Raw genomic sequence first — 23,893 nt, forward strand, 5'->3', positions numbered from 1 at the left:
TCTTTTGCACACTGGTCCCCAGTAATAATTGGGACTATATCTCACCTATGCTGTATATTCAAACTTTCATTTCCATAAAAGCCAGATGACTTTGCTGCATCAGCGTATGGATGGGGGCCTGTCTGTGCTACAAGGTGGACTGGTAACCCCAGGTCAGCAGTATCAGAGGACAGATGCTCTTTGATACTGGTTTTCTTAGAATGTTTATTTGTTGGATCACAAATCTTGACTTACTATGTTGTTCCCTCAGTATTAGAAGTCATCTAGATCAAACCCGATGAAACAAATATGTTTCTACATACTGGTTTATTTAAATATTGTATTTCACATTGATTTATGGCTTCTGGCATTACCGTTCTCCTTGTGATCCTCATTTTGACTGTCAATGAAGTCCTTGCCAGACTATCAGCTTTGATTCTGTAATCAAGTTGTTTAAATTAAAATAAGTAATTCCTATCTTCTGTTAGAGTAGAGCGAGGGTTGTTTGTTCTATTCAGTTTTAAATTCATCTGTTTGTCTGGTTTTTTTTTTCCACTAACCCACATAAAAGGCTGTGGTCGTTATTTGCAGAGGAAAGTGACAGTCCAATTGAGTCTGCAATTCTCATTTAAACCTGTATTGATTACTGACCATAAATGAGTGACCCCCACAAATTGTCAGGAGTAGAAGCAGATGTTGTCACTGCATGGGGGATTTATTTCAGTTAACATGTCAATAAATATTTTTAATAAAACCGTGTGACAAACAATGACATGCCTCATTATGCTACAGATAGTTTCAGGAGGTTTACTGCCTACAGCATATCCCCAGACAATATTATTAATTTCTGGAGCCAAAATTAAGTAATGTATGACATGCACGCTCCCAGGAGGTGGCATACCATCACCTCGCAGGACAGATCCTCAGCTAGTGCAACCGATCCTAGCCTTCACAGAGCCAGGGCACTTGCTATCAGTTGCTGTAGACCAGTCCTCTGCTTCTCAAACACAGGTTATACGCTGCAGTCCACAGCAGTAAGCCAGAACCACCAATGGTAAACAAAACAGGCTAAATGGCTTAAAGAATACAGTGGTAATCACGTTCTCTTTCTTTTAATGTAGATAAAATAGCTATTCCAGATTTTGGGACAGGTGCTATGGAGAACTGGGGGCTGATCACATACAGAGAAACAAACCTGCTGTATGATCCCAACGAGTCGGCCACTTCCAACAAACAGCGAGTAGCTGCTGTGATAGCCCATGAGCTCGTTCATCAGGTACATTTAGGACATGATTCATTTTTACAGTGCTTCAAATGTGTAGTCACAACATTTTAATCGTGAAAATACTGTCATTAACTCTGTTTCGGGATCTTCTGTGTGTGCTGAGAATTTGATTGCAAAATACCGTGTTAAAACTGTTCCTTGTTAGAGCTTTAAAGTACCAGAAATACTGCCTTTGAATTTTTCTCAGGAAAATTCAAAATGCTTGGGTCCAGACTGTGAGCCAGCTTACGAAAATCTGTCTGAAATGTCTTATAGGAGGTAATTTGCATATGCAGATGTCTCTTTTGGGCAAGCAAATAGGGACAACTATACACTGTGGAGGCTGTATGAAAACATATCCTTACAAGCACAAATCATCAAATCAAGAGGAAGACACTAAAAATATTTTCAGTAGCACATGAATCATTAGCAATCTCCCCAGTAATATGTAATTTCATAATAGAAGTGGTGTTTTAACACAAGGCGAGGCCTGAATTCCTATTTAAACCCCAGAATTATGATAATTTTAATCTGGTAACAGGAAGGAATGTGAACATATGAATATTCTGTCTGGAGATGTGAGATACTGAAATGTACATTTACCATTTAGCTAACACTACATCTTTCAATGTTTGTTATTGTAGTGGTTTGGAAATATTGTGACCATGGACTGGTGGGATGACTTGTGGTTAAATGAAGGATTTGCCAGTTATTTTGAGTTCCTGGGAGTAAATGCTGCAGAACCAGATTGGCAAATGGTAAATATTTCTGTCTTGTGGAGGGTTGGTGGGGCTGGGGGGAGCGTTTTGGAAGGGAGTAAAAATTACAATAAAAATTACAATAAAAACTACACAAGGACGATGAAAACTTAAAGTATATTTATAGAAAACTAACATAGTGCAGTGCAACATAAAGAAAAAGTTGGTTTAAGCTTTTCCTCCTAGCTATGTTATGGTCTGAAACTAGTAAAAATAAACTTTGTAAAGGTTCAGTCTGGAGGGAAGAGTCATTCTTTTTTAACATGTGAGTCAAGTGTTTGGTTATTATTATGTCAAATAATACCTAGGTGGATTCTGGACAGAACTTTAGCAATTTTGCAAGGTTGTTTAAAGGTCTAACCTTGGAAGATGGAGATTCCTCTTTATTTAGTTAGTTGGGCTGTAGTGTCTCTTCATGGGACTTGTCTTAGGATCCTTATTTGACCTAGTGAGGGTTGGGAACCTGGGCCTGTCTACACAGCTTGGGCTATTTGTCAAGAAAAATATCAGATCCCCCATTCAGCTGCTGCCAGCATTTTAAGTGTCATTTCAAATGCTCCAACTCAGACTATCTCTACTCTGCACAGTGCAAAAATAGGTAGTGATAGTGGATGGCCCACAGCACTAACTATGCAGCAAAACCAACTCCAGTCACTTTAAGGGGGTTGCAGACAAAGAGGGTAGCCTTAAATACGCATTATATTCTGAGGAATGATAACAGTGTGTAAATAAAGGGACGTTTCCTGCTCTCTCCTTTCTCCCTTTCCAAACAGATGTGATGGTGCATAGCATGCATATTTCCCCCAACTGTCCAGCAATAATGAGATTCTGGCTACTAGAAAATATATAACATATGTCGGTGGAAGGAAACAGGGTAGGTTTTGCATAGGTTGAGCCCGTTGTCAAAATCTACTAGCCGCTGAGCCTAGTGACTTTAGAAGCAGACAGTGCCTACTTGGTGCTTCCCCTGCCTCTCTCCCTGTTCCCCAAAAATATCTCTTCTCATCCATGTTATGTGAGGCAGAGAACAAAATCATTCCTGGATCACTTCCTTTACATTTTGAAGTAGGAGATCGGTTGCGCTGCCAACATAAGCAAAATTTTAATCACCGAGCCTAAAATTTAAAAGACCTTTTTGTATCTAGACACCATGTTCAGTTAAGATCTAGAGCCATTTCAGTGTTATCATCCTAGTGAGTATTAGAAGAGCAAAACTAAATAGAAATTTAGTCTTTTTTCATCGATATTGATAAGGAAGTAAGGGAATTTTGACTGCAGATCACTTCACCTTTTTAAAAAAATTATAATCACTTTTTAGAAGTTATAAACCTCAGGATGGGGAACTCTGCCTCCTTCCTCCCTCCTTCCCTTCCTCCCCAGCTTCACTTTTGCAAGAGGAGTCCATAATGCTTTGCAGATCTTGTCACACTTCTGAAATTGGTAATACAAGCTCCTTTTTTGCCTACTGAGGGTTTTTTTTGTGTTATGATACACACGGGAAAACAGGATTTGCAAAAGGTAATTTATCTTAGTTAAGGAAAAAATGTATCCCTCCCCTCTCAGATGTAAAGTAAGAGTTTTCAAGTCCTTCTTTAGAGGAAGTGAAATTTCATTCCTTTTCCAGCTGCCTCCCTCTGGAGAAGCTGCAGTTCAAGCTACTTATTTTGTGAAGTTAGGCATATAGTCCTGCCTTTGTTTCTATTCTAACATCTTCTGTTTCTCAGGTTGAACAGGTTTTAATCGATGATGTGCTTCCTGTAATGAAGGATGACTCTTTGCTGTCTTCCCACCCAATTGTGGTCAACGTGTCATCTCCAGCTGAAATCACCTCTGCGTTTGATGGGATATCCTACAGTAAGGTAGGATATCCTTCTCTTGTGACTTTGGATGCAAAGAAAGTGGAGGCTTGGGAGACAATATAAAAGTCAGGGGAGCTCGTAATCATAACTCCTAACCTCCTTGGGCTGTGTCTGTGCTGATCTTTTTTCCAGGACAACCCCAACTGTTGTCAGTGATGATTCAGTCAAAAGTGACTGTGAGAAGAGCAGTGCAGCGAGGGCCCCAGTCAGCTGCTGTGTGCCAGGCAAACCTGACCACAGCATGCAGAAGAGCAGGGAAATCACAGTGTCAGCAGATTCTGCCACTAGAATTGCCAGTTTTTACATTATTCTAAATCAGCCACTAAGCACAACCCTCTCCCATCACCTTGTGCTGATGCAGCCCAGTTATATCAAGCCTCATAATCTAATGCAAGGACAGATGATGCAAGGACAGATATCCCAGTGTCCTCTCTCTCACTTCCCCATCACACCTTCTGGGCAGTATAACTTCTGTTTTGAGGAAGCAAGGCAGAGAACCAAGCAGTGAAAACAGGAAAGTAACTTTTTGATCATGTCTCTGACAGTATCCCAGCCACCCAAGAAGCCTTAGCAAAGGTGGGCTACCACCAGCCTCTGCTGGCATTGTCCCTAAATTGGGAGATAAATTAGCTCCACATTTCACTGAGAGTTGTGGAGCACAGGACTGACCTAGAATACAGTAGCCCAGGAGGTGGTAGAGGACATCCCATTTGGTATTTGACAAGTTTTTTGCTCATCCTTGGGCTGTCCCTGTCAGTGGTGGTGGAGACCTGTGCTATAAAGTCTCTCTCAGGAGCCAGCTGGAACCAACTGGAAGAATCCCTTGGGTCTTGGGTCAGCCATCTCCCAGACTGCACTGCTTCCGACCCTGATACACCATGTTTGTGTCGACAGCTTCTTGTATGACGCTGTCAGTGTTTCCTATCTGATGCCACAACAAGTTTCCACTGAACACACAAAATCCACCATTATTAAAACCTACATGTTGCTTTCCCTGCAGGCTCCCATTATCAACTAAAGATAAACTATGTATTGCATTGCCTTTAGCTTTAGCTGTGCTGGAGTCTGTAGCCATAGATATTACTTTTATTAGCTAGTCTTGATCCATCCATTTCCATCAAGTTTTCTGTTTTCAATTGTTAAGTCCTCTATCGAACAATAGAACCAGTATTTATTGCATCATAAATGCCTCACAGTCAAATCATAAACTATGTGAAAACCTGCATTTTGTAACACTGTTCTTAAATCAAACTAACAAAAGTCAAGAAACTTACAGAGCTAAATCAAATACTCTGGACAAAAATGTATTTTAGTGGTGAGCTAAGCAAGAGACACACTTTTCTATGGTCTGAAAAAACAATGGAGAAAAAAAATCCTAGCTTTTCCTCATCTCTTTGTGCCTAGATAATTGCTACATGAACTCATTTTTTTTAAGCAAAAACATTTGAGGACTCATGCATTGTTTGGGAACAGTTTGCTTGGGATATAATTTGGCTTGGGATATAATTTGGCTTGGGATATAATTTGGCTTGAATGAGAAAGTCTTTGCGTAGATATAGCTCAAATTACTATTTGGTATTTATATATAAATGCGTGACAAAATTAACTTGTTTCTTTTTGGCTTTATTTTGGCTTCTCTTTCGCATGTTTCTTATAAAAACAATCTCCTCATGATATTATTCATCACTAAACAAATAAAGCATAATTTGGAATGCTTTCTGTTAATTTTACCAGAGCAATTACAGGGTTTATACAATCTGAAAACTCTAATGAATTGCCTAAGGGTCTCTGGAGTCATTGCAGTGTATTCTGTAAGGGAATCTCTCACTTGCGGTATGATTGGTAGAGCATTATGCGTCTCGAAAAGATGTACTGGAGTAAAGCTGTTGACTACACAATTAGTGTATGTATTGGTTTTAATCCACTCTTAAAAAGCAATTGTATTCAATTCTTTTCCAGTTTAATCCTCTCTCAGTGTGAAACCTTCCATTAAAGTAACAACGAGATTTTTTTGTCTTTGGAGTTCAAACATTAATTACCTTTTCAGAAAACAGATACTTAAATAAGTTCTGCTAGAAATTTACTCGTGGACCCCCACATTTTTGGAACCTCCCAGATAAAGAAATTTAGGATTAAACGTTCCACATTTCTGCCACATACAATCTTGTCATATACTTGGCAATTACTGCAACTCTCTAGGAGAAGTTATGTGGGTGTTGATAAAAGACTCCCCCCATATGCCCATCAGACAAGGTCAGCTATTCAAATCAAGGTCACTCTCTTGAACCTCCCCAAATAGTTAAGGGAAGTTATGAAAACACTGGGGTTCCTATAACTGGTGATTTTGTTAGCATGAGTTTTTCTCAAACACACTCCATCATGGACTACAGAGGAGGGACAGGAGTAGGGGGAAAGCAGCAGTAGACTGCTTTCTGAAAAGCAGTAGTAGAAGATGCAAGGGCTGAATATACATTGCAATTTAAAGCAAAAGAAACTTCCACTGCCCCCAAACACATACAAGAGTGCATATTTCTACCCTGACTTTTAATATAAATGGGAGACGATGGTCTATGAGAGGTGATATCAGATTAGAAGTGCCTGATAGACAAAACTGAGGAACTGAGATACCCTAGCGCATACACATGGCCTTATGATCACCATAAGGCTGCTGAATCAAGCAGCCTTGTGATTACCATTAATGGATAGCTGTTCTAAATTTCACTGAATCATTTTTGAACATATTTCATGGCAAACACATTAAATTACTGTATCAGAAAAGAGTCATCTGCTGACCATCTTGACTCTGCGCCAAAAGTCTAGAGAGAAGTCTGAGGCATTATCAGTTCAAACAGTTCCTCTGCCATGACTCGCGCAGCCAAGTTGTTATTCTCAGACACGTAAATAGGGGAGACAGGCTTTACAGAGAACTGAGATAACATTCTTTTTTTTTTATGAGACAACTGGGTTTTTAAACCACTTGTAGCATTGGGCTTTCAGCTGCTCTTTGATTTAGTTCAGAAAATTAAAACATGCTAATCCTAAAACTATATGCCATTTTTTAGATTGACTTTGCATTGCTTTTGTTTTTCATCACTTTTTGCCCGTACTGTTCTTTATTCCACATGATTCTCCTACTTCTCTCTTCTGTCTTCCTTTTGTTTCTTTCTTCTTTCAAGGCCCTAATTGTGGTTTTTTTTCTGTGGCACCCAAGTAAGTAACTTCTCTGATCCCGGTTCTACCCTGCTTCAGAGACCAAAGGTCTTACACCAGTCCTCAGCAAAACTTATTCTGAATCTTGAGATGGCATCCTCAACATGCAAAGCCCCAGGCTTGCAGCATTTTTGGAGTTCCCTACCTGTTGGGCGTTCAGCCAAAGTCACTTCCTCTGTCGGGCTGTGCTGCTGGACAGGGCTAGTTCCCCGGCTGCCCTCCCCCCTGTCCTGTTCCAAGTGAAACAGGGAACCCCACTCACACAAACTGGCAGAGTGGCAGGACAGTAACTCCCAGCAGCAGGGCTCAGAAGCCCTTCCACTGGCATAGCTGAAGTCAGAAGTGAGCGTCTGATGACAGATAAAGACCGACTCTCACATCCAGAATTAAGTTCCATCAGGCCGGCATGCCGTGCTATGAAGGAATTAGAAAACCCACTTCCTTAGCCTGGATGGTTTCTATTTTTGCCATATAAAATATTCATTCACATGTTGCTTTTAGGTGAACAGAAATCCAGTGTTAGAGCAGCACGGAATGAACCTTCTTCCCTTTCCCTTTGTCCTCAGGGTGCATCAATCCTCAGAATGCTTCAAGACTGGATTACACCAGACCTCTTCCAGAAAGGCTGTCAGGTAAGGGTGGCACCAAGACATGCCAGAAATGCAAACATGCAAAATGACAGTAGCAAAGCCATTATTCAACAAGTTAATATCAGAGACCCTGGTATTAGTAGCAAAAGCATTTACTGCATTTCAGTACTCGGTGGACAATGTCAAGGGGAAGAAGTTCCATGCTCCCACAGAAGTAGGAATATGAACTGTATTAAGATTTCATAGCCTGCCAGTGAGGACCTAAATTCATGACAGCTTTTAGTGGAGCAACCTCCTCTACCCACTGTTATCTTGTTGTCCCCTTGTTCAGCTGTAAATTGTGTCTGCAGCTTCATACGGCCATGATCCTCCGACCCACCCAAGCCTGCTATGCAGGGACACTCTTACAGGCATAAGCTCATCCATGCCCTGATGCAGGGGCACCCAGCCCTAGAGAGCCAAGGTAAAAGGGAGTAGAAGAGGGAGATATTGCACAGTTCATAGTCATTTCTTGTGGAGGAAAAAACACAATGCTACTAGATTATGGAAACAAAAAAAAATGGGAGGAAGGAGCCCTCCCACAAAAAGGAAGGTTGTCTGCCCTTGCCTCTGAAATGACATCTGTTGCCTCTGAAGAGTTATGGTGCAGATTTACCACATTTGTTCTTACCTTTCTCCCTCCTGGAGAGCACATTCATGGGTTGCTACAAGACAGTTGTATTTTCCTTTATTTTTCATGATATATATTCAATCAGGACAGTTCCACAAGATGGGAAACTACAGCCACCTTGTCCACAAGAGTCTAATATTTCACCTCTACTCAGAGGCTTCAAGAACATCAACGTAGGTATCTGTAGCTAACAGTGAAACAAACAGCACCATCTACTGACTAAACATCACCAGGATCCAAATAACAGGGTAGGAAAGCACTCGTTAAGCAGCCAGGTAAGACACAGGGTAGGAATAGTATTTAGGAGGTGTAAGCACTTAGGCAAATACCATTATTCCTTGTAATAGTCATTTTGATCACAACTTAGAGGTGACTAGACTTTCCTATTTCCACTCTGAGTCCACAGCTAGTGAAATCTCCTGAAATAGCTTCCTCCTTCTAAACAACCTCTTACATTAGACAGAAATTTGCAACAGGGTATGCTGGTGTCCATTCAAACAAAATATAAAGAACTCTTCAAGTACAAATTTATTTCACACTAACAAGTCATACTGTAAAACGCTGCCTTTAGCATTGGGATGCATTGGAAAGCAAAGGAACTTCATCAGCTGAATATTGATCCATTTAACCTCCTACTCACAATACTACCGCCCATGGATAGATACTCTGTACGACTGATCTGTACTCTCTGTATCTTTGTACAAATGAATATGTGTATTGTTTTCATAGGCAAAGACCTGGTAGTATTTTCACAGTCTTCTACCTCTCTCTAGGCATATTTGAAGAAATACCATTTCCAGAATGCCAAGACACAACAATTTTGGGAAGCTCTGGAAGAGGTATGTTTTGCAGCAGCACAAACCCTTGCTAATAAATGTTTCATATCTCACCCACTGATTTAAATTTACCAAACTTTTCACATTCTGTAGCTCTTCTGTCAATGAGATATCACAAGCTAGGCAGCCTCCCAGTATATTCCAACACATCTTATTTCTAGCAAATACAAATTGTTTCCTCATTTTTTTTGGCACAAGACTGTGGAAGCGGAATAAGAAACAAGAAAGGAGGCCTTGCTAACAAATAGCCTGCTACTGAAACATTACCCCCACAACTCAAACTCATTTCATGGATGAAAATACCCTTCATCCACCACACACACGCACACCATACTCTCCCTTCTCTCTAGTCAGATTCAGCTGTTTGAAAGCTCTTAACGGTATCCATTCCCAAGTAATTTTGGTGCTTATCTCCATCTCTTGTTTCTGAGTCCCAGTTGAGTCATTCTCTGTGCCATCATTTTCTGATCTTTCCTTTTCCTTGAGGCTGGGCTGTTTCTTTCCATCTATCTCATTACCCCCCAAACCCCACCTGCATGCTACCGGGTTCTTCCACTCATGATATTTCCTTTCCTTCCATCACTGTGGACACTCACACAGCCCAGGTTGTGCTTTTGTGTCTTCTTTCAAGTTCCCATCTTCTCCTTGGTCCCATACTTCTTGCTCAGCAGGACTTCTTCTTGCTCTCTCTCTGGTACTGTGCATCTTCACGTCTTCGACCTTGACTGAAGAAGAAAACAATTATCTTAGCTCCCTTTCCTCACAGGTGTCAGCCTGGGGCGGCAGTGGCAGCTTTCTCAAGCTCCAGTCTCTAGGACAGAAGTTCATGTTCCACAGAATGGATGAAATTTTACATTAGTGCTGCTGCTGGTGGTTAATACTGACTCCTCCTTCACACTCAAAACACGGCATCCTCCTAGGAGACTTCTGGCTTTGAAAAGTCTCTTTATGTCCTTTCTGTCCTGTTTAGTTATTTCCTCAGAAAAAATGGAGACACCTTAGAGCGTGTAAGGGGCCTCAAAGATTCATCAGTATTTCTTGTCCATGTTATTGGCCAGTCTCCTGCCCATATATTTCTCTTTTCCTCTGTCCGTGTTCAAGTTTCCCTCTTATTACTTCTTTCAATGACAGGCACCACAAAAGGATTTAATGGAGTATTTTTTGTACTGAACCTGCTTTTTCCTCTGCCCCTTTCTGCTCTTCTTCCTCTCAATACCAGAGGTTTGGAGTTTTTTTCCTGTTTGGGCCTAATTTGTATTTTCACTGGAACCTTCTCCCATTGTTCATAGGCAAGTAATAAGCCTGTGAAGGAAGTCATGGACACATGGACTAGGCAGATGGGCTACCCTGTTTTGGAGATGGGAAATAACTCAGTATTCACACAGAAACGTTTTCTCTTGGATCCCAACGCAAATGCTTCTCATCCTCCTTCTGATCTTGGGTAAGTTCCTGCTGTAACTGTCTATCCAAAACAGGTAGAAATACTGTACAAATACTTTCTCCATCTGACATACATGAAGGCAGTGTTACACCTTTTCTTGCTAAACTTACTCTCAGCATTTGTTTTTAAAAAGAAACAAGTAGGAAGTTAGATACAAATATTTCAAATTTAGGACGGCATCAGCCCTTTGGCTCAGGATTTCTTTCTCAAACACAGCAGAGTAAAATTGGACAGGGTGTCTCAGAAGATCTTATTCCCATGCACAGGCAGCTCAGATGGTTGCAAATCATCTACTGAACCACTGCAAATCACAGTCTGCCAGACTAAGGAAAACTGACACAAAATTATCTCCATCCAGATCCAGGTATTTTAGACCACAATAGTTTTTTTTTTTTCCTATATGGTAAGGATCTATAATACATCACGGTGATCTGCACATACAGTACAGGGTCTTCTTTACATGTCTCAAAAACATGAATTTCTGTGAAATAGATGGTCATGTATAGATGTTATTAATCCTCATCAAGAGCTCTTTTTTTTCTTATTTAACTCAGGATGGTATTGCTTCATTTTAGTGATCTAAAAGATAGTTATCCAGTTGAAGTTAGCCATCTTGGGCTCTTATGCGTCCAGACAACCAGCTGCAGACATTCATCTACCCTAGTCAAGACAGGTGGGATACTGTGTAGGACCATATTTGTTAATTAACAGATGACTGATGTGAGGGGAGATGAACCCTACCTGTGGGTTGGTGGACCTGCACAGAAAAACGACTCTGTTGCACCATTACATTAACCAGCTGAATAACTGTTCTGAGCTGGAATTGTATATATTCTTAGCCAGACACAATTTTGAGGCAATACCACTTTGCTAACATTCCAGCGAAAGAGATTCAAATTAACCTATTTCAGGAAGGTTTTGCTCCTTGAACTAGTCCAATACAACTAAATCAGTAAAATTTGCCTGTAGGGATCAGAACTAAATCTAGTCAAATGGAATTTTCCATTAGCTTCTACTAGTTATTTTAATACAAAGAGGAAGAACAAGGAGAAAATTGACAGTTGTGGCCACTTTATTTCATTCTGATTAAAGAGAAAAAAACTTGAGCAATGAGAAGGCAGTTCTCTGAGAAGGTATCAGCAGTTTTGGATAGGTATCAAAAGCGTTGGGATGACATTATTACCTGTGTATTTGCAATGTTGTATTTCTTCCAACATAAGCAGAAAAATTTGCAGGCTTTTGAAGCAACTCTACCTGCAAAGTACAGCACTGTGCCATCTGAAGGCTGGTGTTACAGACTATTTAGGCAAAAACACTTCTTTCTCTTAAAATTTTTGACTTATTGGACTATGCTCAGAGGTAGCAGATTCAGGAATCCTACTTTTGCTTGATTTCAAGACTTACAGTACATTGCCATTTGTCATTTCTTGAGTTGAAATCCCAGCACTGTTCCTACCTTAACCTGTCAAGAAGCTGTGCACTGCCCCTGGTATTCCCTAAGTGAGAGGGGAAATTGCTTCTGCATGTATAGTTTTTATAAATGACTTAGAAATAAAATGCAGTAATATATAATATAATGCTGATATTATCTATTCTGGGATAGACTTACTCCCTTGACTAAAAGTCAAGCCACTGAAAATCAGTACCTCCTCCTTCCACCCTCACAGATGGGGATGAGGAAGCTCCTGAAGAGATCCTACCCCAGATGAGACTAGCCCATTTTATGTCGGGGTGCAGGGTTTTGATTTAAGCAGTGAAAACTCCAGGCCTTGTGTATGCTTTATTCTCTGAACCCTGCAGGGATAGTCACCTGAGCTGCCTGCTTGTTTCTGTCTTATTTGTCTTGAAAGAGTCCTCTCCTGCATGGTGGCACTCAAAAGAAAAGGAAGTTCACTAACTTGTGCTCTTAAAATAATGCTGCTGGGCAAATATGTAGCTACAGCATAGCATTTAAGGAACACATCCTCAACATGCACGGTTAACAGCACACAGCTATTGCATCTTGTGCTCAAGAAAAGTAATCTCAGGAACATATAAACAAAACCAAATAAAATCCCCCTCATTAAATGCATTTACAAAACCAGTGTGGTGGTTTAGTTTGGTTTGTTGGGGTTTTTTTTAATCATTTATGGGCTTTCTCTTGGAGAAATGCAATACTGGGGCTTCTGACCAAACAATAACCTCTCTAAAGTCCATGGCAGAAAGCTCCATAAGAGAACTAGTGAAAACGAGAAGTGTATAAATCTGTTAAGATATTTTTGTTTAGAAAATACAAAATAATATCTGATCTTTCTTCCTGGAGGCAGCAGGAGACACCATAGCCTTCATTTTGGTATTTCCTGGAAGTTAATGACCTTTTACTTAGTTCAGGGTTGTAAAGATGACTCAGGTTTTCCTGTAGTGCTGGTCACCAGGGGATTTAAGATGATGGAAGAAAAATCTCTCTGGGATGGACTGTAATATGCTAATATGTAACAGCAGTTGACTGCTTAGAAGGGCTTAATAATTTTAGCAGCCCTATGCAGGTGGCTGTGAAGGTACACTCATGGCATGCTCTGCCATCCTACTTGCCTGACTAGCTGGTCATGGCCTCGGTCGGGCTGTGCTGTGGTTCCCTTCCAGCCCAAATGTCTCCTTTTCATCCTGGGCATATCCCAGGCTGAGGAGCCTGCATCTACCCACTGAAGGTATTCAAGGAATTGAAGAGCAAGAAGTAAGGTCACATTTGGCTCGCAGTGCTTTATAATGCAGGAATTAGGGTTGTCTTGGAGAAGGAAAATAGACTGGAAAAGGCAAGAGGTTCTATTGACTGTATGGCAGTGGTTGCTTAAGCTCTTTCAGTTTTCCCATCTGTAAAAAAGGTTTCATGATACTTAACCAAGTCAGTGTTGCAAAGATTAACTGGTGTCTGCACAAAGCCCTAGACGCATCAACATTAACTCTGACACCAACCGTCCACATATAATCATCTTTTACTAAATTTATTGCTTTATACCCTGCTAGATTATTACCTGACATGACATAAAGATACTTCCTAGTGGGACTGCATGTTCCAGAGCTGTGGTAATAAGCTACACAGTATAGCACAATGGAAATTCATTCACGCGATCTCTCTCTGATTATGGGTAATTATTACCCTCTCCAGCATACAGAGTCACCAAGAGGTGAAGATTGCATTCAGAAGGACATGGCCCTAGCATTACCATTGATTTAAAAAAAGAAAAAAGAAAAAAAAAAAAGAAGAAATTGTGCAGCTTTCAGACTTAACTTCAGGCATATCATTAACAGTACCATATTAGCTTGACTAATACCTCAACATCGGATGCTGGACAAAATCTTACTCCACTCCCTTGCTCAGTCCAGCGGATGCATTTTGAGAACTACTGATAAATACAAAGTATTAAGACAAGCTACTGCTGTTCCCCATCTCTAGAGCATGAACATGCTCAGACGCTTCATGCTTTTTATTTTGCTTTTGAGGGAATATAACTGCCCCAATCATAACACACCAATATCTGACATTTTGTTGCCTGAATAGACTATCATAGCACAGAAATATCTTTACAACATAAACAACAGCTATTGGTAAAATGCTATGTGTTATTAGAAGGGATATTTGGTAAATGTATATGTACATAAGCACACAGTTGCCTTCAGAAAACAAGAGGTAAGCATTGAATCAAATAAAAAGATACATTGGGGTTTTATTTTTAGCATTTGGTTTCAAATGTCATTTGATTCTCTTTCCCTTTAAATAATTTCAGTTACAAATGGAATATACCAGTGAAATGGAGAGCTGGGAATTCAACAAATTATACTTTCTACAACACATCAGACTCTGCAGGTAAAGTTCTCTTTTAAGAGTAATGAATGGATAAAGCTTTTCAGTGTCCTTAACAAGAAATAAAATGCAGAATTAACACTCATGCTTTTCAGTTTTCAGTTCCACGAACCAGCACACAGCTTGGTTGTGCTGATGTTGGTAGTCATTTCTGCAGTAAGATGAGACCAGTGGGAGGTGTCCCTGCCCATGGCAGGCGGGTTGGAACTAGATGATCTTTAAGGTCCCTTCCAACTCAAACCATTCTATGATTCTATGGTTATTTCCCCTATATATACATTATGCCAATCTAGACCAAATACAGTAAGGTGCTTAAGAATGTGTTTAAATCCAGTCCTATTCAAGGAAGCATCTAAGCATGCTCTTAATTATGATGTACTAAAATCCATGGGCTTTTGTCGAGTCTAAGAAAAGAGGTGAAGTGGGAGGCTGATGAAAGCATCAGTGGCATGGTAAACTGGCAAACTGAGTTCAGTTAAAGAAAAAGAGCTACAAATGATTAAACACATTTTCTAATGCTAATTTCAGGAATGAGGAAATACCTACATGGGTATTTTTGATGATTGTTCTATTATGCAGTCAAATCTGAATTTCTCATTCTACAACTCTAGTGGCCAAAGATGGGGGGGAATAAAAAAAAATTACCGACTTTTTAAATTTCATTACATGTTGGAATTTCAGAAATTTCACAATCAGCTCTTCTCTTCCTGTACCTGTTTGAATGTTATCTATTTAAAATGTAATTTGTCTTTTGTTCTGCCTTTTTTTTTTCCCCTGGTTGCTTTTAGCATCCAGGCAAAAGCAAACAAAAAATGTCATGATACAAGTCAGAGATTAACACAAAGAAATTTTCCATCTCTAACTTCCACGTGACATTATGGTGGGCTGCAAGGGGGCATTAACTTGATAAAGCCTGCAAAGGCATGATTAGGTGCTTATTTCTGCATCCGTAAAAATCTTGGATAGCAGGGCAAACTGCAACTGTAGGGAAAAAATGCCTTTTGAAATACCTTGTATGGGTCACCCAAACAGAAAAGTGCTTTTAACTCCAGACACCTGCAAACCACAGACTGAAAACCACTGCTTTCAATGGGCAATATAAAAACTTCAATAACTAGCAGCACCAACTGGACCAGGCCAAGCTTCTGAGAAAGGAACATTTTTCAAGTATTCATTTTAAATGGAAAATTCCTTAAACATGAGTACTTGAGTAAAGTGTCAGCCAATTTTATAATTCCTTTATCCCTAGCTACAGAAATCGAATCAAAGAATACAGGAAAGAAAACGCTTAAAACATTAGTTGAAATAAACTGAAAAAATGAAACGGGTGGAGGATAAAATATGAGAACTTTAAAAATAATACTAATCATGAGGGTGAAAAACCTTTTAAAAGAGATATTTGCAAGAATTCTTTCTTTACAATTTTTTAGTTTTTACCATAAGTCTAATTTTCACCATCCTCACCCTAATCACGATGATCTCCATTTTAAATTTAACAAAGTAGCTGGCCCAAGTAATTGCCACAATTCACTATTCTAAGAGAAGTGCTGGCATTCATTAAAGTCTATAATAATGCATCTTCACTCACAGCCATTTAAAAAATAAAAAAATAAAATTAAGGTTTGGATCTTATTTTGGTATTCATGAAAACTAAATATTACTTTCGGAGTTGAAGAATCTCCAGTGAGTTCTGTGTCATATAAGATGCACAAAGAGATCGCCATTTATTTTGCAGGAATTGTAATACCATCGTCTCCTTTTGCGAACATTAACCCAGACCACATTGGATTCTATCGGGTGAATTATGATAGTCAAAACTGGGCCACGTTAAGCGATCTTCTGGTCAGCAACCACAAAGTGAGTGTCATAACATTAACCTGTCTGGTGGGTCTCTTCTAGAGACATCTGTAGAGGCTGTTATTTCTGCAAAATAACATAATAAAATATCCTGATCACTCTTTTCCTCTTTTCATACAGAATTTTTCAGATGCTGACCGTGCAGGGATTTTGGATGATGCCTTTTCTTTAGCAAGGTAGACTAATTCCCTGCAGAGATTTCAACACAACTTTTTCACTTTCCATTGCCTATTAATTAGAATTAACTTAGGTGGTTGAAAGAAAATTTCTGCATTTGTTATAAATCTTAACTATTTATTGGCTTATGTTGTCCTCCAAAAGGGGCAAATTCAAGTATGCATTGGCAACTTGCAGTATCAATGCAGTCAAGAGAAATGCTCCCCTTCAGTTCAGTGGCAGAAAAAAAGAGGGCTTTAATTGCACAGGTCTTAGAAAGGGGGTTTTTTTGCCATGTGAGTAACAATATTAGAAGCACTCCAGAAGTTAGGTGTCTAGAAAGTCAGAGGCATGTCTACAATGCACAGCATGGCATTAGGAAGTTACCACCTCAGCTATCTTGTTTAGAAACTTACTTGGAAACTTCTAGCTCTTGTACCCAGCCATGCTGACACAGATAAACTTTAGGTGACCTTCTGTGACAGCCTGTAAGTCTGAATCTCCCCAGCCTTGCAGGCTGTCTCCAGGGCTAGCAATTCCTTTTTACGTGACAGGAGTTAATGTAGTTAGCTGTGGGCTACCCACTTCTGGGCACACGGGGCTGCTGCACAGTGTGAGCAACCTCCTCGCAGCAGGGAGAGCTCCTGCGGTTAGGCATTAACCGATGGTGATCCTCAGAGGTCTCTTTGGAAAACACCTCCCAAGTTACATTCTATGCTATTTCCCCCCCCCAAAATTTATTATTTCTGACCTTCTAAAAAGTAAATCGTGTTCTAATGTCTTTAAAGAAGCAATTTCTTCAAATTAATTAAAATAACAGAAGTTATGTTTTCTACTTCCACAGACCTGGACTCGTGAATTACTCTGTTCCTCTGGAGCTCACAAAATACCTAATAAATGAAACAGACTATTTACCTTGGCATAGAGCTATCTCATCTGTAACTTACCTCGCAAACATGCTGGAGGATGATACAAATCTCTATCCCCGGTTTCAGGTGATGAAGTAAAAAAAAACATTCCTGCATAGGACCACTGCATCTGACAGTTCAGGATCTGTAAAAGCAATAATATTGAAGTTCAAGTGATTTTCAATGTTGCTGAGCTATCAATATTTATTTTTTGTTACTATAGTCTTAAAAAAAAGTGCTGAAAACTGCTTAGTACTGATCTCTGAATTACGTGGATTCTCAGTTCAGGACTATGCACTTGGAGGAAAGAACTTATGCCTAATTATTCTTATAATTCATCACCATAGGTCACAGTGCAGACATTTATTATTCAAGGCTGTCCTGCATCCACTAAAGAAGTATGTACAGGGCAGCAAAGTCTCTGACATCTGTCCTCAGCACGAAGGATGGCTGTATCTCAGTGTGGCAGTGAGCAGGCTTGTTAGTTGACCTAACATGCTGAACATGATTTAATGGTCACTAAAATAAGTATGTCCTGAACTCAGCATTATCTCTGGAAAACAGTTGTAGCAGTGTGTCCTTGCTGTACCCCAGCCTTCATTTGGGCACCCAGACAAGGCTGGAGAGAAGCAGGTTGCCTTTGTTCTAGTTGCACATCAGTATTGCAAGCATTCAGACCTGGCATGCTGTGGTGATCCGGAAAGATTGTGCATGTTTGTGTTACTTTTTGTTTAAAAGGTGCTAGTTCTGGGAAAAATGAAGGCGGATGAACTATGAACACAAATGTATTGTTATTTAAAGAAATCTACACAAGTAACCAACACCCTATTTCCACCTCAGGAATATTTTCTCAAGCTGGTAAAACCCATTGTGGATCAACTGCACTGGAATGATTCTGGAGGCCATTTGGAGAGGTTGAACAATCTTTTTTTTTTTCTTTCTCATATTATTGATGGATTCAAAGAATGCTAAGCAGTAGGAAAGTATCTCTCTCTCTCTCTTTTAAAGGCTCCTTCGTGCAACTGTTCTAGACTTTGCCTGCAGTATGGATGACACAGAATCTTTGAACAACGCTTCTCAACTATTTGAGAGATGGCTACAAGGAGAAAAGTGAGTGCTCATGGCTTTTGTGGCTCGTGAAGAACACAGCATGTGACTTGGTCAAAGATCTTAAGCAGGAAAGGGGGAAGAATATTCAAGTACTCTTTCTTTATTTTAGTATTTCTGCAAATCTCCGACTCCTGGTATATCGCTATGGGATGCAGAACTCAGGCAATGAGACATCATGGAATTATATGTTTGAGAAATACCAAGAAACTTCATTAGCGCAAGAAAAAGAAAAGCTGCTCTATGGCCTGGCATCAGTGAAGAACATCACCCTTTTGGACAGGTGATTTAAACACACAAGGATTTTTTTTTCAGTACAGGAGCAACTGGTCACAGTTTGTTCATTCCCCTCTCCTCTCTCCCATGTTGTCATTTGTGTCAGAGTACAGCATGAGGAATGCAACACGTTTTCAAGACCAGTTATCAAACACCCCCCTTTGAGATCGTACTATAGTAGAAAAGAGTCTTGCTCCTTTAGTGGAAAGATATTAAACACATGGTAGTTTCTGCACAGTGCCTTCACCCTGTGTAATTTTAGCTGCCTAATAGTTAAGCTTCAGGAGAAAATTAGTCATCTATGTTTCCTCTATAATCAGTGAAGGGAGGCAGGACCTCCAGAGCACTGTTTATCCCAGACCAGGAAAGGGACTTAAAATCAATGGGAAGAGTTGCTTTTGGGTGTTGCCAGTCACCCTCCATTGGCTACAGAGCGAGTTTGCTTAGACTAGATGTCTACCTTCTAAGTAGCCAAAATTAGGCAACCACCCTTGAGCAACTGTTGCTAACAGTCCTATGAAGGCATCCGTGTGAAGTTGCAATGCTCCCTGAAATGCTGTGCAGAGGTATTTGAGCTAGAACCGGAAATGATGTATTCATGCTGCCATGGCAGTGATGGGGAGTCTGGATACTGCCCCAGGCCGGTCCAGCTGTCAGACTGGGCAGCATCTCCCCAGGCTTCCACTCTGCACAGACACACCAGCTCCTTTAAGCTTATCTGATAACTTTGCATGTAGTTGTATCATGTAGTGGAGATGTAGGCAAACATCTTCACCAGGGGCTTTCACCACTTTGTGAAATATGATGGAGCAGTCTCTGCCTGGAAGACTTCCAAGTTTAAACAAGAGGAAACAAGGAAGTATAGGAGGTTCGGGAAGAGTAAATATAAGAGTTAGAGTAATTAAAATAGTGGTAGGAGGCATCTGTATTCCTAAATTCTTGTGACCACAATAGCCATAATCTAAAGCAATTCAATAACTAATCGCTGACATGATTAAGACATGGATTAATTAGATAGATCAGCCTATATTTGCAGAAAATAAAAAATCCCCCCTACAGCAGGGAGAACTTGTCTCTTAGTTTACTATTAAAATAACATGGAAGGGGAAAAGAGCAAACAGATTGAGAAATTGTCCCTTACATATAGGAAAAAAGAAGATACTCCTTAATCCCAGCACACAACATCTTAAGGGTGTTCTTCCGCAGCTGCGGCTGTGAAGCCATGACCATGCTACTCATCTCCCTGCAAACGCGCGTGCTGAGGAATCCCTCCACTCTGTCAGTCAAAACCACTTGTGCTGTAACTGGAAGTATAACTGCATCACTTGCAGGCATGCCATGCCCAAATGAATTTTAATTTTGTATGGACGAGAGTTTCAGAACAAACAGCACAGATTTCAGTGTAAGCAAGCCACCTGCATGTGTACTCATGGTCCATGCTACTTTTTTGGCACGTGGCTACCCAAACAGGTTAGATTACTGACTGATCCAATCTTGTTTTCACTACTTGATTGAAATATAAGAACAATAATGGGTTTTGGCTATTTTCAAGTAATTTAAGAGACATAAACCCTACTTATTTTCTAAAGAGATGCCTAACTGCTTAGATTTCTTTCAATACAATTATCCCTTGATGCAGTTATCAATAGATACTTATGTTTTAGATCAGTGTACTTTGCCTTTAAAATGCTGTAGACAAAAATAATACTTCTGCTTGGAAATGAGCTGTAGACTGTGGTGGAAAATTCTTGAGAAATATAAACATTAGCATTGCGTTATTTCTCATCATCATCATGTAAGTCTCCACTGAAAGTGTTAACTTATTATTTGCTTTTCATGGTCTTTCATGAAAGGCGCTCATTGACTCTTACGGCATTTCCCTTAGGTATCTGAAATATATTTACAACACCAGCCTCATCAAAACCCAAGATGTGTTCACAGTCCTGAGATACATCTCATATAACACCTATGGGAAAACAATGGCCTGGGACTGGATACGACTTAACTGGGAGTACTTAGTGAACAGGTATGCTAATGAACTAGTTGGAAACTTTAGGTCTACATCCATCTGTATAACTTTTTATATACCATGCTCTTCTATGTTTTCACTATACAGCTATAATCACTGTCTTTTGCATAATGAAAACCGGAAGCATATTTAACACAATTGTATCCATCTGCTGTGAGAAAGTACTTTGCCGCTAACTTGAAACCCATTCTTTCCATAAATGATCACTACCAATAAATGGTGATTAAAAAGTATAGAAAGCTATACCAAGGCCATAGAAATCTGGTTATTGCATGGAAATTAGTCAGTCATGTCTCCACCCTTTCCACTGATTTCACAACAAAAAGGTAGCGTACAGAATTTTTTTTAATTCCTTCTAGTGGTAACAGCAAGCAGCAGATGTACAGGTGAGCAGTGGAAGTAATAGCAAACCTTTTAGCTTTGCTCCTCCCTATTTGAGTGACTTCTCTCTCCTTCCTTCTCCTTTCTAAGTGCTTGGTGCGGGCACAGAAGCAAAACACACCTGCAAGACTAGACCTGTGAACTGGACAGCATTTGTATTGCTGAGCAGCAATACGCCTAATTTCCAGCATGAGACAATAATTCATTAATTTTAAAAAACAATCCCCTGGGAAAGATCACTCCATTAGTAAATGTATTTGAGAACAGCACAGATATTGTATAGGAGTACTGTTTTTCCAGTATTTCCAAAAATGCTGGAAGCTGAGTACATCTGTTTTATTGTAGCACAGTTGGAAGTTTCAGCTTCAGGTAACTACTGGTGCCTTTTTCTGTTTTATCAGTTTTGAATCAAACACCATTTATTAAATTGTTTTCTAGATTCACTATCAATGACAGAAACCTTGGTCGAATAGTAACTATTACCCAAACCTTCAACACTGAGCTCCAGCTTTGGCAGGTATGGTGACAACACTTCTCTTGGTTTTAAGTCAATATATTTAACAATCTACTGGCCAGGAAACTTGACTTTTTAATCTTCTAAATGTGTAAAGCAGTGTAAGTTATTGTAAAACTACTAGCTACTAGCCTGAGTTTAAATATCTCTCCCAGCCAAAACTGCCCTTGACGAGGTCCCTGTAAAAAGCCACTTGCCCAATAGCAGCACTATTTACTTCATGTCAATTCTTTTTCTCTCTCTTTTCCAGATGGAAAATTTCTTTGAGAAATATCCTAATGCTGGGGCGGGAGAAATGCCCAGGAGTCAGTCAATTGAGCAGGTGAAGAACAACATTGAATGGCTAAAAGTGAACAAGGAGGAAATACAAATGTGGCTAGATGCAAACCTAACACCTTAAAGTCTTACTTTGTTAAAAATACCAAGCACTCATTTTGGATGCTTAGATCCTCAGAGATATTTAGCAATGCGGATTTCTCACCTAGGTACCTTAGAGGACCAAGGCCTGATATTTTTTCCAGAAACGCTCAGGAGACCACTATCAGAGCAATGTTTGTCTAGTTGCTGATCCCAGATCCTGCCAGCACTTGTGTCCAGGAATAGGTTTATATTTTGAGAGATGAATCTGCCTGAACAAAAAGGATAAATGTTTAAAGTTGCCCAAGGCAGAAGTGAGGGCAGAACTGGGGTCCTCGCTGATTAAGCTAGTCTCACTCCTTCTGCATACCACTCTGAAAAGCACTTCTTGGTTCGCACAGAAGTATATCTAGTACACTCAGGGATTCCTTTCCAAGTGCACCTCACAGGAGCTTTCTCCTGAAGGAAAGGGAATTAAGCAGTAATTTTATCATTGTCTGAAAATTGTCGTCTATATTTATAGCTGTAAAAATTCTACATTTGAGATTTAGCTTTGCATTCTGATACCACAGAAAGGCCAGTTAAGATTCTCTCTCCATTGATTTTTGACATTTAAGTACCAGTACACAAGGGATCAATATTATCAGATTCTTTTTATTGTTATTAGTCGGGATTCTGTAGCTTGGGGTAGGGATTTTCTTGGTTATTTTTGTCTTATTTCTAAATATTCTCAAAATAAGCACTTGTGGTAGCCATTACTGCAAACAAGGTATATGGTACTTACGTCTCTTTTCTTAGGGAAAAATAAAATTTAAAAAATCAACTTGGAAATCTCAGTCTCTTTCTAATAAAGTGATAAAACTCCCTGGCATATGGAAAAGCAGCTGTTACATAGCCCAGCTATGCTGCCCCCTTCAGTGACTTCTGAGCAGGAAAAAACTATTATCTCCTCTGAGAACATACAAAAAAAATGGCAAATTCAGGCAGAAGGGGCAGATGAGTCCCACCTCTGCAATTCAGCCTACTGCAGAAGTACAGGCAGCAAAGAAACGACTCTCGGTCCCAAGTCCCACTGACACTCTGATGCTGGAGAAGGCAGCAAGGCTGCTCTGCCTGCCCCTCCCAAGCTGTGAGTTGGGGTGCCTTGAATCTCCCAGGTTTCCATGCGCTGTGTCCTGACACCCTACAGGCAGCAGACGTGAGCATCAGCCCCATCCTCCTTGCCTTCTCCCTGGTCTCCTGAGAGGAAAGGCGCAACAGAAGGGAAACAGCTAGAGACACTCCCTGCCTGGACTCCTGGGAGCAGGACCACAGAGTACCTCACAGTAGGTAGTCCTGGGAGAGATTAGGCACAGATGTCGGGAAACTCTGCAGCAGGATGGGAGGACAGAAGCATGGAAAAGCACTTCCCTTCATCCTGCAGTGCTATTCAAAGGGAAAGCTGGAGATGTTGAGGAGATAGCTCTAATGTACAGAAATCCTGGGGTACAAGCTCTGCCTGCCTCTGGGCCTTGGTACGGCACAGAGGGCTCCAGTGAAGCTTATATAGTCACAGATGGAAACACTTTACCCTGCTCCCCCCGGGAGATTCTGGACTGGTACTGTTTTGGGCCTCTCCCTAGATACCCAAATAGCTGTGACAAGCCCAGACAAATCTGGTGACCAAGTCAGTTGTCCTGTCAAAGGAAAATGTCAGTCATTTGCCTCCTGCAAAAAAAACATGACAGGATTTTGACTAACAGTAGTTACGACTTGCTACAGATACCAGCTGCTCTTTAAGGTAAAGAGGTGGCAAAGGGCCAGGCAGTTTCTTCCTTCCAGTTTTTCTTCTTGCTCAGATTCACACACAGAGGACAGTGA

The 23,893-nt window shown here is 40.3% G+C and overlaps 1 protein-coding gene across 1 annotated transcript in view; it reads left to right on the forward strand.

Moving 5' to 3' along the window:
- ENPEP (glutamyl aminopeptidase) overlaps positions 1-22,852 on the forward strand; it is a 37,205-nt gene extending 14,353 nt beyond the window's left edge. Inside the window, exons 5-20 of the mRNA XM_054203728.1 lie at positions 1,101-1,255; positions 1,888-2,001; positions 3,726-3,860; positions 7,637-7,702; positions 9,104-9,169; positions 10,456-10,607; positions 14,372-14,451; positions 16,184-16,305; positions 16,426-16,481; positions 17,306-17,456; positions 18,210-18,283; positions 18,378-18,479; positions 18,589-18,759; positions 20,638-20,778; positions 21,601-21,679; positions 21,927-22,852. Of these exons, the coding sequence (XP_054059703.1) occupies positions 1,101-1,255; positions 1,888-2,001; positions 3,726-3,860; positions 7,637-7,702; positions 9,104-9,169; positions 10,456-10,607; positions 14,372-14,451; positions 16,184-16,305; positions 16,426-16,481; positions 17,306-17,456; positions 18,210-18,283; positions 18,378-18,479; positions 18,589-18,759; positions 20,638-20,778; positions 21,601-21,679; positions 21,927-22,076 (1,814 nt within the window). The 3' untranslated portion in view covers positions 22,077-22,852. The remainder of the gene's footprint in view (positions 1-1,100; positions 1,256-1,887; positions 2,002-3,725; positions 3,861-7,636; positions 7,703-9,103; positions 9,170-10,455; positions 10,608-14,371; positions 14,452-16,183; positions 16,306-16,425; positions 16,482-17,305; positions 17,457-18,209; positions 18,284-18,377; positions 18,480-18,588; positions 18,760-20,637; positions 20,779-21,600; positions 21,680-21,926) is intronic.
- Positions 22,853-23,893: the final 1,041 nt, after the last annotated feature.

Source organism: Rissa tridactyla, chromosome 5 (assembly GCF_028500815.1).
Source record: "Rissa tridactyla isolate bRisTri1 chromosome 5, bRisTri1.patW.cur.20221130, whole genome shotgun sequence".
NCBI lineage: Eukaryota > Metazoa > Chordata > Aves > Charadriiformes > Laridae > Rissa > Rissa tridactyla.